At 41.1% G+C, this 16746-nt stretch overlaps 1 protein-coding gene across 1 annotated transcript; it reads left to right on the top strand.

Annotated features, from left to right (window-relative positions):
• Nucleotides 1-4600: 4600 nt before the first annotated feature.
• On the top strand, nt 4601-8503 carry PNRC1 (proline rich nuclear receptor coactivator 1). Its single transcript, XM_068551475.1, has 2 exons — nt 4601-5300; nt 7415-8503. The coding sequence occupies exons 1-2, from the start codon at nt 4758-4760 to the stop codon at nt 7856-7858; spliced, it is 987 nt and encodes a 328-aa protein (XP_068407576.1). The 5' UTR covers nt 4601-4757; the 3' UTR covers nt 7859-8503.
• Nucleotides 8504-16746: the final 8243 nt, after the last annotated feature.

Below are 16746 nucleotides of genomic sequence, written 5' to 3'. Positions count from 1 at the left end.
ACCAGGTAGAAAGGAGATCCAACATTTTGGTTGGAAAATGACCAAATGGAGAATTCAGTGGTGTGTTTCACGGCAGTGAAAACGCGGAGTCCTAACCACTGGACCATCAGGGAATTCCCGACTTGTGATTTTAAGAAGAAATGTCTTCCAAAGTTGTCAAAAAAAAAAAAAAAAAGATGATGATTTGCCAAATGTCCTGACGAGAACAGAAGACAGTTAATAATGTAGATTCCATCCCTGTCTCATGAAAGATGAAACCTTTTAATGGTCATATTTATCATAATTAATTAATGAGACAAAATCAGTTTCCAAAAATGAACAGTCTAGATCAATCAATATATAATGTTAAGAAACTGGGTTCTGTAAGGTGGCCAAGTGAAACAAAAAACATTTCAGGAGAGGCAATAGGTTGCATTCTGTGATTGGTAAGGATTTTTAAAGTTTTATCAGTGTATAAAAGGAGAGCCAGCCAGAAGGCACAACCAGGCCTGTGACCCAACTAAGATTCAATTGGTTGAAACCTCAGCTGGTCTAAATAACATGCTCTTTCCTTTGGTTTCATATCTAGGATGAAATTGTGTCAAGTATCCATAATATTATTGTACCCCAGGGCTGCCACTAGTTCTTCTGAAACCTTTGTAGCAATAAGAAAAAGAGATCCCTTCCTCCAGGTGGCCCCAGCCCCCGGGGCAACAGCTTTCAAGAGCAGACTTAGAGTTGTATTTCCGCTCCCCCTCAACCCTTCAGCCAGGCACTCTTGTGCAAAGCACAGCCGGCAAAGGCTTGCTGTCCTTCTTAGGAAGGTTTAAGAAATACGTGGTAAAATTACTGCAACCCCAGAAAGGTATAATGAAGGAGGATAAGGATAATGAAGACAATAATTTTGACCTACAGTAATAATACTTCACGAGCAATTTAAGTGTCAGTATAAATTTTGTCATTATTGTGAAAATTTGTGCATATTTTGCTTGCTTTTAAATATAAGCCTTGGGACTTCCCTCGTGGTCCAGTGGTTAAGACTCCTCGCTCCCAATGCAGGGGGCCCAGGTTCTAGTTCCTGGTCAGGGAACTAGATCCCACATGCCGCAACTAAGAGCCTGCACGCAGCAACGAAGACCCAGCGCAGCCAAATGAATAAATAAATAAATATTTTGAAAAGTAAATGTAAACCTTAAATTTCAAATAAACTTTTCAGGGTATATTGATAAAATAAGGTTTGTGATCAAGGCTTAAATGTCAGGGAAATTTTTGTTCATTAAGTGTAAACATTGTGATTTCATGGTTATGTTCAATGTTTAGAGGAATATTATTTCATAGACTTGAAAGAGTAATAATTTGAGAATTAAGCAAAGTATAAATTGGAGTAAGTGTTCCTCTTTTCATACAGGTGTCCTTTAGAGCTTAGATGTTCAAGATCGAAGCAACAATAGGCAGAGGAAATGGAAACAAAGTAACAGTGAAGGGGGAAGAAGGACATTCAGAGCAGGAGAGAAAGATGATATTCAAGGTAGAGAGAGGGAGAGGATGAGGGCAGAAGTAAAATATGAGAGAGACAAACGTAGACAGAAGAGAGGGCAGAGGAATTCAGAGAGCTCTGGAATGTCAATGCAGGTAAACTGCTTATTTCACAAATGGGGGGACTTCCCTGGCGGCCCAGTGGTTAAGACTCTGCACTTCCACTGCAGGTGGGACAGGTTCCATCCCCGGTTAGGGAACTAAGATCCTGCATGCCTCGGGAGCAGCCAAAAAAAAAAAAAAGAAAAAGAAACACAAGTGGGCTTTAATACCTGACTTACATTTCAATTGTTTATTTAAAAAAACAAACAAAGAAAACACCTCCTCTAAATAAACTGTTGATTTAACAAAAATAAAACCAAGACATGCAATGGAACAAAAATCTTCAAGAACCCTAAAGTCCTCTCAAGATTTACTTTACCCTTGGAATGTCTTGCTACCTCCATGATTGGCCCAGACAAGCGTATCTGATCTTTTCCTTTATATCGTATAGCACAGATGAAACCAGGTTTGAATATTAAAATCAGACTCTACTAAAGACTAGGAGTCTATGGGAACTATACACAAAGGGTAAAAATGAAATCCAATAATATGGTTTATAAAACCCAAATTACTCTCTTCCAGTGGTCCATTCCAGCTCCCAGTCTCTTGGTGGTGGGCACCATCTTAGCACCTACCACCCAGGTGGCCACAGCTGCAAGGCTACCTTTCTTAAAGTACAGAATCCAGGGTTTTACGCAAGGCCTACACTTCAGGTCTCAAAAGGATAAACTACATACCACATAGTAATCCCAACACCCACCCAAGACACACACATAGACAACAATAGGTGTCCTTGATCAAGGGCCCCACTGAACTGACTACAAATTAGCAGCCCCCTGAAGGGTAAATTATTCTTCAGGACAGTTTGATAGTACCCCCTAGTAAAGTCAGATCTTAGGCCTTGGGATCTGGTGAAAAGAGCACTGCATTAGGAGTTCAAGTGATTTAGTCCCTAACTCGGACCTAAGGGACTGTGGCCCTTAGGCAAGTTACTTTACCTTTAGAGGCTTTATATTATTTACATGTTGCTATTTACTTTAAAGGATTGGAGTAAGAATAAAATGAGGTAACAGATGAAAAAGTCCTTTGAAAAAGTAGAAACTCTTACAAAAACAAAAGAACAAATTACCTCATTCCAGAGGTTCCATAATCTTTGCCTGCTCTTCTCCACCCACTTTTTTTTTGTTTTGGCCGCGTTGGGTCTTCGTTGCTGTGCGCGGGCTTTTCTCTAGTTGTGGAGAGCGGGCTTCTCACTGCGGTGGCTTCGCTTGTTGTGGAGCACGGGCTCTAGGCGTGTAGGCTTCAGTTGTGGCACGCGGGCTCAGTAGTTGTGGCTCTCAGGCTCTAGAGTGCAGGCTCAGTAGTTGTGGCGCACGGGCTTAGTTGCTCCAAGGCATGTGGGATCTTCCCAGACCAGGGCTTGAACTTGTGTCCCCTGCATTGGCAGGCGGATTCTTAACTACTGCGCCACCAGGGAAGTCCATCCACCAACTCTTGCCAGGCTATTCTCTTCAGATGGATCTTAAACCCAACTTACAGACCTGACAATTTCAATTACAGCCTGAGGAGATTTTACAGGGTCGGAAGTATATGATTCCCATTCATCCAATGATCATGAGCACTTACTATGTATTAAGTGTTGTAAACACAAAAATGAGTAAAATCCAGCAAAAATGATAAAGTCCAGCAATCAATAATGGTGGAATGTAGTATTAACAGTTTATATAAAGTTATGGGGAAGCATTATTCTGGATATTGCCTCTGTCCAACTCTGTTATCACAAAACACTTATCAAGCACCACAAAGCTGAAGAATATTGGTTAAAGGCTGGTAGGATACAAAGAAGTTTAAGATTATTGTGGTGTTCTAAAAACCTATAATCTAGTGTGGCAGGTAGTACGGATGGTGTTAACATTTTAGTCTTGCCAGACCTGGAGTTCAAATTCTGCTACTAGCTTACTGTATGACATTTGACAAGTACTTTTTGCCTAAGCCCGTTTTCTCTCCTGTAAACTGGGGATAAAATATAGTACCTATTCCTTAGAGTTGTTTCGAGTTTCAAATGAGATAATTCACGTGAAGAACAGTTCGTGGCACATATGTACTTGATAAATAGCCACAATTCTTTGTGTGTGTGAGCGCAGTGCGGGGAGATGAGGAATTTCTATCAACACAGACCTAGCAAAATACACTGTATGTTGCAGAGCTGTTTCACTTTCTCCCTTTGAGACGCAAGCCTCCTCTTTTGCTTTCTTCTCGGTATCAGGCACTGTTTCGTGATCCCAAAGTCCCACAGTATGAAATCAGTAACATTTCCAATGTGCAATTACGGATTTATGGACAACTTTTTATACGTTAAGAGGCCAATTTCAGTAAGTCACTCCCTTAACTTTTACTCCGATTACCATGGCTAATGAGCAGCGTTTCTCACCCGAGTTAATGAAAAAAAACGTGAGCAACACTTCATCAAATGTAATTTAAGTGTGGACTGGTTTTCTTTCCGACTGCGACGAATGTAACCCCTACCGTGCACTCTGAAATCTTAAAATTAAAAAAAAAAACAATAATAATGCTATTATGTTGGGCTTGAAATAAGTACTTCCCCAAGGTCAGTGGCCGAGGGAGTAGGTGTCAGTGGCCTTGATGCTTCCCGATTCTTTCTCCCTGGTTCCCGCCCCCATCCCCATCCCCATCCCCATCCCCATCCCCATCCCCAAGATTCAGCCCAGATCTAGCCATCACACCACCGCCTTCAGGGTGAGGTGCGGGGGTGAGGAAGAAGAGTGGGTAGGGGGGTGGGGCAGGTGGAACTGAAACGGAACTTCATTGTTCGCGGGACTGACTCTTCCCGAAATAGCCCGATGGCAGCGCCTGCGCAGTGCGCGCTCTTTGTGCCGGGCTGCAGCAAGCGGGTTGTTTGTGTGTGCCTCTTCCAGGCGGTGGAGGCGGAGCCGGAGGGGCGTGGCCTCCCTGTCGCATTCTGATTGGGCTTTCTCAGAGAGGCGGGCGGGGTAGGGCGGAGCTTCCGATAACAACACTCGGAGCGGAGGCTCAGGCTATTTGTTGCTGCGCCGCCACCGCCCGACCCATGGTATGTTCTTTTCTCGGGCTCTGATAGCAGCAGCCGCCGCCGCCGCCCTGTGATTTCTGGCCTTACCTCCTCCTTCTACTTTTGCTGAGCCACTTTTCCTCGTAGTGCTATGACCGTCGTTTCTGTCCCACAGCGGGAGCCGCTTGTTCTGGGCGGCCGCCTTGCGCCCATGGGTTTTTCCGCCCGCGGTTACTTCGGGGCCCTCCCGATGGTTACTGCTCCACCGCTTTTGCCCCGGATCCCGGACCCACGGGGGCTGCCCCCCACTCTCTTCCTCCCTCACTTCTTAGGGGGAGACGGTCCCTGTCTGACCCCTCATCCTCGCGCCCCGGCACCTCTGCCCAACTGCAGCCTCGCCACGGCGGGGGGCACCCCTCGGGCAGCACCAAAGAAGCGGCGAAAGAAGAAGGTGCGGGCCAGCCCGTCGGGGCAGCTTCCCAGCCGCTTCCACCAGTACCAGCAGCACCGGCCGAGCCTGGAGGGCGGGCGGAGCCCCGCGACGGGCCACGGCGGAGCGCAGCAAGTCCCGGACCAGGCCCAGGCCGCCGCCTGGGCCCCGGCTCCTGCGACCGCAGCTCGAACTGAGGAAGCGAGCCCTTTCCCTGGCTCGCTGCCGCCCGCGGCGCCCGGCCAACCCTCGTTCAGTAGAGAGGTAAGGGCCGCAAGTGGGACGGGGGGACCGCTGGCGTGACGGCCCCTAGACGACCACAGCCCGGCCGCGAGGTTTGGGGCCCTGCGCTCCGGGGTCGGGAAGGGAGGGGCCGGGTTGAGGGTTGAGGGGCGGTTGTTTACTCGGGAGGGAAGTTTCCGTGACGCCCGCTCTGTTCTAGCTGGTGGGGGGGGGAGGGGAGGGGAGGCCAGCGCTGGCGCTGCTGATTGGCTCCGGGGAGCCGGCCAATGAGAGGAGCGGCTGCGCCCCAGCAACAGCCCGGATTTAGAAGGCTGGCGGCGTTCCAGGGGGTTTCGGCGTTCTGGGCGCGGGGTGGGGGTGGGGGGGAGCGGGAGAAGGAAGCGACCCGCTGGAGGCTGACGTCAGCGCGCGCTACGTGCGGAGCGCTTCGGCGCCCATGAAGGAGGCGAGCCGGGCGGGGGTTGGGAGCGCGAGGGCGCGGGCCCGCTGGCGGCTTCCCAGCCGTTGGCAGCGCCAAGACTCGTCGGGACGCGCATACGGTCTCTCGCCAGCCGGTGTGGGGTTTGCCATGGGGTGGCAGCCGCCCGCTTCCGGTTGGCTTTTTGCTGAGTTGTGAGGTGCCCGGTGTGGGGCGCCGGGCCACCTGGGGCGCTGCTCCTGGCGGGGCAGACCTACTTAGCTGTGCTTTTCAACTTAGAAAGTTGGCAGGAGCGACGGCAGAGCTGTTGCCTCTTTGAAGCGATAAGTTCTCTGGGCTAGTCTATCAGATGAACGGAATTTACTGCGCATCCCCACGGTGTACTGTGCCAGGCTTTCTTAGCGGAAGGTAGTTTTATTGCTTGTGTCCAGAATGATGAAGTTTCCGAAAGAAGAGTTCCCAGTTGAATTGACGATATGCTGCCCAGTTGCTATTGGACTAGGATAAAATTGATTAAAACTTAAACGGTATTAAGTGGCTATATAACTTAAAGTAAACTTTGTATCAAAATAAAACGATTTGAATTTCAAAAACCTTCATAATAATCATGAAAATAAGTTACTGACATTTGTTGAAAGAATATTGGTTTGAGAGATTTGCAGCTTATCTAGCTGTGCTCTTGCAAAAACTTAAATTTGTCCACCGTGATTACTTAAATTTTGTATACGTTCCTTTCAATTCCACGGCTCTTCTGTAATATTAATGATACTGTAAAAGCGAGTTTTTGTACTTGTTTCCTAGTAAGATTCCTTTATTTTCTAGAACGGTATTAAAACCGGGGAGCTCTGTTGTCAGTTACCCTTTTTGACATGGATTATGTTACCTTGTGCTCCGGCTTTCTATTTGTATCCTGGCTTCCCTACCGTATTACAAGTGTTGAAAGGGCAGTGATCGAATAGATAACCCTGTCTTTCCATCTCATGGCTTCCTATAAGGATCACCTGAGTTAGGAAGGTGACTGGAATTAAGGCAGTAAAGTTCTTGAAGCAGTTTTTAAAACAAAGTACGGGGCAGGCAGAAAGCATTTTCTTCTGACTATGTATTATATGTGTAACTGGACGAGATGATAGAAAGTGGTAAGTATTTTAGTATTTAAATTTCTGAAATTTTGTTTTCACAAGCTGGGGGGATAATTTTTAATGTGTGTACTTAGTGACCATTATCAAAACACTTCTTCACTTAAAATCAATCTCCTGCTAATCAAATTTCTATTCTGACATAATTTTTAAAGTACCTGTCCTAAAAGGTAAATAGTGTATCTATTAACATAGTTTTTCTTTCTAATCAACCAAAGCACTTGAAAATTTCTCTTGGAAATATCCTACTGTAAAAACGCTGACCTTTGTTAGGAAGAGGTTGTCATACATGTTTGGAATATAGCTCATTACTCTTTATAGAAAGGTGGACTTGGTTACCTTGGGTTCTTTGACTTGTTAGAATCAGCACTGGTAACAGTGATGACTCACTATTTTTAGTGGTAAAATTAGATGTGTGCGTATTTGGACTTCCAGGGATAAGTGCAGCAAGCATTTAATCAAGACAGGGAACTAAAGTCCAGGGGAACTTTTTAAAAGAAAATATGTTAGATATATGGTGAGGTTCATGACTGATTTTTATCATGAGACTGTATTCACTTTTATGTTCCTTGTCTTTGTAGGTTTTAAAATCAAAGATGGGAAAATCGGAGAAAATTGCCATTCCCCACGGCCAGCTTGTTCATGGTATACACTTGTGTGAACAACCAAAGATAAACAGACAGAAAAGCAAATATAACTTACCACTAACCAAGATCACCTCTGCAAAAAGAAATGAAAATAACTTTTGGCAGAATTCTGTTTCATCTGATATAATTCAGAAGCAGGAAAAAAAGCCTTTTAAAAATACTGAGAATATTAAAAATAAGCATTTGAAGAAATCATCATTTCTAACTGAAGTGAGCCAAAAGGAGAATTATGCTGGGGCAAAGTTTAGTGATCCACCTTCTCCTAGTGTTCTTCCAAAGCCTCCTAGTCACTGGATGGGAAGCACCATTGAAAATTCCAACCAAAATAGGGAGTTGATAGCAGTACACTTAAAAACGCTCCTAAAAGTTCAAACTTAGATCTCAGATTTCAGTATGTATGTAAAACATAGCTTTTCCAAAATCCCTGGACTCTTGAAAAGCAGTGGTACAGAAATGGAAAATTACCTTGTTGCAATATACAAGGGCAAAAGATGAGTTTAAAAATTTACAAACAGCTTGTATTATATTTTATATTTTGTAAATACTGTATACCATGTATTATGTGTATATTGTTCATACTTGAGAGGTACATTATAGTTTTGTTATGAAAGTATGTATTTTGCCCTGCCCAAATGGTAGGTGTTTTGTATATATACAATGGAGAAATTTTAAGTGTGCTAAGGCACCTGAAAGACCGATTTATTTGCACAAGGTACTGAGATTTCTTTCAAGAAACAGCTGTCAAATCTCAAGGTGAAGATCTCAATGTGAACAGTTTACTAATGCACTACTGAAGTTTAAATCTGTGGCACAATCATTGTAAACATGGGGTTTGTCTATGTTTCTCTAAATTGATTTCTGCCTTCTAATCTGTAATTACCGGAAAACTCCTATTCCCATTTTTACCAAACTTAATTTGTGGTTTTGGTTTATATCCATTCATATTTAAAATTTTAATGCCAACAAAATCGGTTGTAATCAAATTTTAAAATAATAATAATTTGGCCCCCCCCTTTTCAACTAGTCTTGACTCTTTGTGTGTGATTGTTTTTTCATGTTTGAATGTGTAACTAGGAGATGGATTTTAACTTTCCATTTTACTGGCTAAATGTCTATACTAATTGTACATCCTCCCTCTGAAAGCTGGAGAGTCCAGTAATTTAACACTACTACCTCTAAGGGGAGGAATTCCCCATCTCATGAATGGAAATGGTTGTGGGCAAAAGTAAAGCTGATTAGCTTATAGCTTAGAATATGCGTTTATTTTTTGAGCTGTTTTATAAAATACCATTTGACTTACCACATATTTACAATGAAAGAAAATGGCACTTGTTTGATTCGCAAAATTTATACTGATACTGAATGGGATACTTGAATCAAAGCAAATATAATTGATGTTAAAATATTAGATGGAGACTTTGGAATCTCAAGCTTGCTTGAAGTTATGGCAGCATATGTATTTTTACTTTAAAATTCAAACTTCTACTCAATAGTGTATCTATAAAGTCTATTCCAGTAAGAAATTCTAGAACACAATTTGCCCCATATAGTTTTTCATTATATTATACAAGGCCAAAGTTTATGCCAAATAATACAAAGGAAAAAGTAATTGGTAATGAGTAATTGGTCAATATTTAGACATGTGAAAAAGTAAAGGTGTTCAGAGGCTATATATGATCCTATAAGGTAGTATAGATAAGAAAGGTGCTACCATCCTGAGGAAGAAATAAATGAGCCTTAAGTCTCAACTTCTTGTATCTTCTGGTTCACACAAGAAGGGGGAGGACACTTACCTAACCTTACTTAGAATCACTATTGACTTAATAAGCAATGCCAGGATGGCATGATGACTTGTTATAGCCACCTCAAAATCTGAGAATTTCTAATAGATATTGTCACTATACAGCTTGTCAACACCCCAACCAATATTTTTCTTGGCGCTGACTGTAACATGCTTTGTTCTTAAATGAATTTAGAGAAAGTTAACTTCATTTACATATAGGTATATATAGATGGATTTTAAAAAAGCACTTAGAGAAACTAAGATACAAGTGCACTCTCGACCTTGTAGAAGATAAGACTTTTTTTTAGCTAAGAGAAGTGTTAACACATTGGTAAAGAGGATGGTTAAATTTTTTAAAGGATGATGTAAGGAAATAGGTAGTATTATAAAGTAATAGATTTTATAGTTTGAAAGAGACTACAGATGATATTTAGTGAGAAGGTGTTAAATTTAAAAGTTGAATAGTTTTGGTGTTAAAGTAAAACATTTAGCAGCATGTCTTAGTCCCTTTGGGCTGCTATAACAAAATACTAGACACTAAGTAACTTACAAATTTATTTCTCAGTTCTGTAGGCTGGGAAGTCCAAGATCAAGGCATCAGTGGATTTGGTGTCTAGTTGAGATCCCAGTTTTAGAGGTTCATAGATGGTGTCCTTTTGCTGTGTATCCACATGGCAGAAGGGGTGAGGGAGCTTTCTGGGGCTCCTTTTATAAGGGTTCCTGCCCTCATGTCCTAATCACTTCCCCAAGTCTCTACCTCCTAGTACTGTCACCTCGGGGGTTGGGTTTCAACATAGGAATTCAGATCATAGTGCAGCCCAATTATTCAGCCATTATTTTTCTCCTATTGGAGTGTCTTGAAACATCTCCAATGTTCCTGTAATTTGTGTTGTTTTGTGGGTGTATAGAGCACACTTTGTGTTGGCAGTTACCAGCTCCAGGACTAAACTTTAACTAACGGTCTGGTTAAAAAATTACCATTGCAAAGGGGTAAAAGGTTTGTAACTGTAGTATGTGAGTGGAAAAAATTGTTCCATGCAGTGGCACTTCCCTATAAAACAAATACCAGTATGTGGTTTAGTATTTTATACTGAAGTTGCTTTTAGGTGAATTTGTAGAATTTGATACTGAGTTTATTCAGCTCGTACCACTGACGTAGTGAGACTAGAAAGCTGCTTTTATTTGCATTAATCTTGGTGCTAAGTAATTAGTGTCCTTGTAGGAAGATAAAAGGGAAAGGAAGGTAATAAAAGACCAAATTACAATATTAACAGATTGACAGGAGCAATTCTTTTCAAACTTAAAGGTGGTTTATAAGTTAAAATACAAATTTTAGGGTGGTTTCTGAATTTAAAGACTAGAATGTGTTAGGCAAGTAATCTACATTTTACCAGGACAAGCATTCAGGTTTTTAGGCAGTACTATGTAATTACCCCTTCCCTTCACAGATTTTAATACAAAGCTAGTACGAATGTGGGACTTGAATGGGATCCAGTCACGCTACACTTGGGGAAAACCATTTGCATTTCTTTTGCGTAGTACATGATTTTAAACTATCTCAAAACTCCCACAGTATTTGCTTTTGTCTTTATCTGCCTTCTTTAAAAGCCCTGACTCAACTTTCGGTGTTGAGAAGGAACAAAACCCAGGCCCCAGGCCCATACTTCTGCCCCTCAGCACTAGGGCCCAGGATGGACCTGGGAAGGAGGGCATGGTGGGCACCCACCCAAGCCAGAGAAGTTAGGATTATGAGGAGCTGTGGGTGTGGTGGGTAAGCTAGACTCCAGTGCCTTGTCCCTCACCTCCCAGCATGTCCTCAAGTAAAAGCATTTAGACGTCAGGGGAAGGTGAGGGCTGTCCTAGCTCAAAGCCACCGACTTCTGCCCTATTTCTGGTTTCTTCCAGAAACGGTGCTTGGGGAGATAACCATAATTATTAAATGGTTTGAGATTACCAAAAAACACAGGGCATGTGTTTGTGTGTGGGAGACTGGTTTTGTGATTAAGGAGGACTTCAAGAGGTGGTATAATGAAAGGCAGCTAAATTTTGAGTGGGGATATTAAGCAATCAGTTATAGAAAAGAAGGGAAAGGGTTTGAGGATGCAAAGGAACTTCTATTTGATACTGGCATTTTGTATGAGTCTTCATTCTGGCTCACATAAATGCAAATATCTTCCTTACAAATAGATGGGAAATCTCATTTTAGGAGTTAAGGCCATAGTTCAAAATTCCCCCAATTGGTAGTCACCAATTTTAGCTTTTTTTTTTTTTTAATAAATTTATTTATTTTATATATTTTTATTTTTTGGCTGTGTTGGGTCTTCGTTGCTGCATGCGGGCTTTCTCTAGTTGCGGTGAGCGGGGGCTACTCTTCGTTGCAGTGCGCTGGCTTCTTGTTGTGGAGCACGGGCTCTAGGCACGCGGGCTTCCGTAGTTGTGGCACGTGGGCTCAGTAGTTGTGACAGGCTCTAGAGCGCAGGCTCTGTAGTTGTGGTGCACGGGCTTAGTTGCTCCGTGGCATGTGGGATCTTCCCCAACCCGGGCTCGAACCCGTGTCCCCTGCATTGGCAGGCGGATTCTTAACCACTGCGCCACCAGGGAAGCCCAATTTTAGCTTTTTTAAATAACGTGTTGTAAATATTACTACTAATGGGTTGGCCTAGGTGAGTTCTGACATCTCCCAAATCAGTCTTATGATTCCAGCAAACGGCTCATTTATGCACATTTGATAACACATTTCTGCATATTATAAAAATCCTAACAATGAAACTAATATAGAGTCCCTGTCTCGGATAAAACTGCCTCAACCACCCCTCCCCTCCTTGTTTGAAATATCTGTTCTTTTGTGTCATTTTTGAGCAGCATGTCTACAATTTAGTGTGGCGGGGGATTAAGTGTGAAGTATGTTCAGGAGATAGTTGACCCCTGAACAACACAGGTTCAAACTGAGCAGGTCCACTTACACACAGATTTTTAAAAAATAGTAAATACTACAATACTACATGATCCACAGTTGGTTGAATCGGAGGATGTGGAAACTTGGATAGGGAGGAATCACGGACACAGAGGTCAGACTATAATTTATATGCATATTTTCAACCACAAGGGGTTGGTGCACCCAACCCCTGAGTTGTTCAGGGGTCAGCTGTACAAGGATAATTGGCAGAGCTAAAAGTTAACAGCATAGGTGGGTGAGGAAGAAATGATGGCCATAACTGAAATACAAGCTTACCCTACAAGAAACGTTTTTAGAGGAGGTAAAAACAAAAGTCAAGTCATTGTCTCTTCCAGCAGGTGGCAACTAATGCTGGTGAGCAGGGATTGTATAGTTGGGAATCGGGACACCTATTAGAAGTAGCATTGAGTGGGGCCTTAAAATATTCAGTTGTATCTGACATGCAAAGAAGAATTGAATACATTGTCAGAGATAAAAGTTTTAGCAGTGTTATGAAAAGATGTGGAATACCCAGTAGCTTAAGAGAAGTGCAGGGAAGGTTCACTGTCTTGAATGGTGTATTGGGGTAGTAACATGAAGGGTTTTGAATGTCATGCTGAAGAGTTTCAACTTTATTCTATGAGCACGGCAGAGTCACCAAAGGCTTATGAGCAAGGTAATGAGATTCCTGCTTCAAAAAGAAAACTGGTGGAAATAGAACAGTTTGGAAGGGGAAAGCTTGAGACATGAAAGCCACTTGAGGATATTTCAGTGGTTTAAAAAAGAGCCTTAAAGGACATTATCAGAGGGTATACAGGGGTATGGACTTACTTGGGAGATATTTTGGAGGTAGAATTCAGAATTCAGCAACTGAATGAAGGGTAAGAAAAGAAATTTTAAACTGAGCAATCAGGAAGATAAAACCAGCAATTAGAGAACTCTGGAGGGGGTTGAAATTATAGAGGAAGATAATTTTGATTTGCATGTTGAACTTCAAGATGCATGTAGGATATCCACGTGGAAACACACAGCAAGTAGAAGATAGGTCAGGCCGAGAGGTACAGCTTTGGTAATAGTGCACGGAAGCACTAATTACAACATGAATATGGAACCGAAATATTCTTCTGTCTTCCTATATTCTTTTTTCCCTCACTGGGTTTAACACCTTTACCAGTACTCTTGACCTCATCCTTTCTGCCTCCTGTGGACCCTCAACTTCATCTGTGATAGTAAATTAGTTGTTGAACTGAAAGTATTTCCTCTCAAAGTGTTAAATGGTGGTTAGTTATTACTGACCTGTAAAAGTCTGTGTTAGTGGACGGTTCTAATGTTAAGTTCTGGATTCAGACAGCAGGGGCCCAGCTGCTGAAAAGGAGGAACAAAGTTTCCTTCCCTTAGTCCAAGTTTTGACACTGGGTAAAACTGATCTTTTAACATTCTATATCTTTTTGTAAATCTCCCCCCTTCTAATGACCATCCCATCATACTGCTGAATACATTATCCTTTATTTAGAGAATGGAAGGCCCCCAAATCCCATGCACTCTATGCAGTTGATATCTGCTTCAGGTTGAGGGAATCAAACATATGTACTTATACTTGGGTATGAAAGGCTGAGAGTCTCATCATCTTCCTCTATATACTTAAAATTCTGAAGGACATTGCAGAATGAAAACACTTAAAAATCACAAGCCTGTTCTTTCAGCCCTGAGCTATCCATAAATCTTTCAAAGACTCCCAAATACAAGTCTCCAAATGGGAAAAAGTGTGTCTGTGCTGAGATGAGATGGTGTAGGAAGCAGGATTGTTGTAGGCACAAATCGTGTAGTTCAGGAGCTACTTGTTTTTGTATCTGAAAGGAAATTTGAGAGTACATTTTATGCAGTGCTGTTTATAAAAACTCATAAAAATTAATCTTTGAAAGAAACTTTCTTGAAAATTTTAGATAGGATTCTCTGAAGGGGTGGGGTGGATAAAGTTCTAAGATTAGGGATGATCTATTTTATGGTTGAACTAAATCCTTTTTCTTTATATCTCTTGGATTAGATTGTCTTGAATTAATCTGACAGTTTTCGGATTAAGTTACTTTTCATATCCTTTGCAATTCTCTTGGAGTTCTAAATTAAGTATGCTAAAATGTATGAGTAATATTCCTAACACCCAGGAATTGTATTTGCCAAACTTAAACTTGTGAATTACAATTTAAGACTTATAGAAGGTGTTACATTTACTGTGGGTTCACTGTCAAGATCTTAGAATTCATTTTCTAAAGCAGGGTTTAGAGTAATGTTTCCTTAGTGTAGAACTGGTGACACAAATTTAAAGTTCCCTCTGTTAGAGGAATAGTTTATCATAGATGATGTGGCATTAATTACAGTCTCTGAATTAAGTAATGGTAGGAAGGGGAAAAACGGGAGAATTGGCAGAAAGCAACCTACATGGATGATCATGGAAAATCAGATGCACATTTGTCAAAGGAGGCTACAGGTTCTATTCAAGCTCTATTTAACTAGAAGAGATCATGTATCTTGAATGTATAATAGCTTAAAAGACAAAATGACATTCTTAAACAATAACATTGAAAACACTTCATTTCTCTAGTCATTCATACAATGATAACTTTTATGCATGTGTAAGAAAGGATCCAGGAAAGTTAAGTAATTTTTCCCAGTCTACTACATAAAGTGGCAGGAAGATGTGGTATTTTATATATGATTGTAAAGATAATAGATACTAATCAGACTCCTCCAAAACTGGCCATATATATATATAGCTACTCCTAAATTATTACAGATAGTTCCATTGTTCTAAGATTAGAGATTAACCTGATTAGTTGTCAAAACGGAATTACAAATGTGTTAAGAGTCTAGAATCTTGAGGAGGGGATGGCAGGTAGAAGACATTTTGATGACTTTTATTTCCAACATGGAAATGTTTGATTTAACTGAACTCAAAACTGCCTCCTAACAGTTAAGACCTTTAAACAGGAAGATCTTTATTATTTCACTCTATTTGGCAACATGGAATCAGAGGGCTTTGGTTCTTCCTACCAAAACCTTGGAGAGATCTACAGTTTGGGGGATCTTCTTGCTATAATAAGGGCTCTCAACCGTCCCTTCCAACGCTGAAATTGCCCTTACTCTTTTCAAGTGATCAGACACTAAGGGCTGTTAAATTTTAAAACAAAAGGATTAACATCAAAGATTGGATTACCCTTTTCCATCAGCCTTCCAAGGGTCCTAGTCACTGCATTCAGTCCAGTCTCCTTAACCATTTGTGTTTGTTTCTTAGGTTACTGTAAATCATCTGATGTTTGAAGCCAGATCCTGAATTTCAAAACTAAGAAAACAGAATTATGTTTACAAAAGATATTCAACCAAGATTTTTGATCACTCTTTAGCTACTTGGAATAGCCCGCTTATGAACATTCCAATTTTCAAAAATTTACTATACGTTAAATTCAAAATAATTGAGGAAAAGATGGATGGAAATATATGTGATTAAAACAAGCATAATTTTTAACTGTAGAATCTACGTAGTGGGTATATGGGTGTTCATTGTAAGATTACTTTCTTATTAAAGATTTTTACAACAAAATGTTAACAGAATTCGGGAAAGTTAACGCTGCTTTACTAGTTCACTCCAACATGACACAGAAGTTGAGTATCTGCCAGTAATTCCAAAAGCTCACTTACATGTAACATTAAGCACAAATAAGTCAATCTTTTGATGTAAACTTTGAGTCTCCTAAATGTTTTTTCTTTGCACTTTCAACTAGGCTGGTTAGTTGGTTATAACACTTCTAAAATAATAGAACAACTCTAGTCAATGACTGAAATACCAAAGCCATTGTAAATAAGAACTGAAAGATTAGAGAAAGGATACTGTATTTAAGCATTGTCTTATTTGGGAAATGTGACAGTTGACATTTAATGTTAATGTTGAAATAAATGTTAAAGCCTGAAGAAACTTTAATTAGGAGAGGATAAAGAGGTAGGTGGAGACTATAAAGATTCTGAGGGGCATTTATAATAACTGCCCATGGTTTGAGGGGAAAGTTAAAGAATTATCTGAAGTGGAATAACTTGAACTTCAAGTAGCGTAAGGAAGTGTGTCTGTATGAGATTCCCGAAGAAGAAAGGGGATGGCTGAAGGGCTGGTTAGCACTGAGGTGACCAGGAGGTAGAAGGGTAAAGCAGGGTGCAACTCTTAACACTTGGCTGGCTCCTACTCTTCAAAGCCTTTAATGTTGAATTAATATCAGTGGAGTTAATGGAAAGTTAAGAGCATTTAAAATTATTCCTTAAGTGTAGTTCCACTTTCCATGATAGATATTCATGTAAAAACACCACCTTTTAGTCAAGGTAGATAAAAGGTGGACAAAAGTGCAGTCACCAAAACCTCTTACAGTATCAGTTATATTTGACCATGGACAGGCAGCTAAGAGCACCTCATACAAGTGCTTTTCACGTATATTTTATTTTTATTTTTTAATAAATCTTTGACTATAATTGCTTCACAATACTGTTAGTTTCTGTTGTACACCAAAG

Source organism: Eschrichtius robustus, chromosome 9 (assembly GCF_028021215.1).
Source record: "Eschrichtius robustus isolate mEscRob2 chromosome 9, mEscRob2.pri, whole genome shotgun sequence".
Lineage (NCBI taxonomy): Eukaryota > Metazoa > Chordata > Mammalia > Artiodactyla > Eschrichtiidae > Eschrichtius > Eschrichtius robustus.
This window is presented reverse-complemented; position numbering and strand designations above follow the sequence as displayed.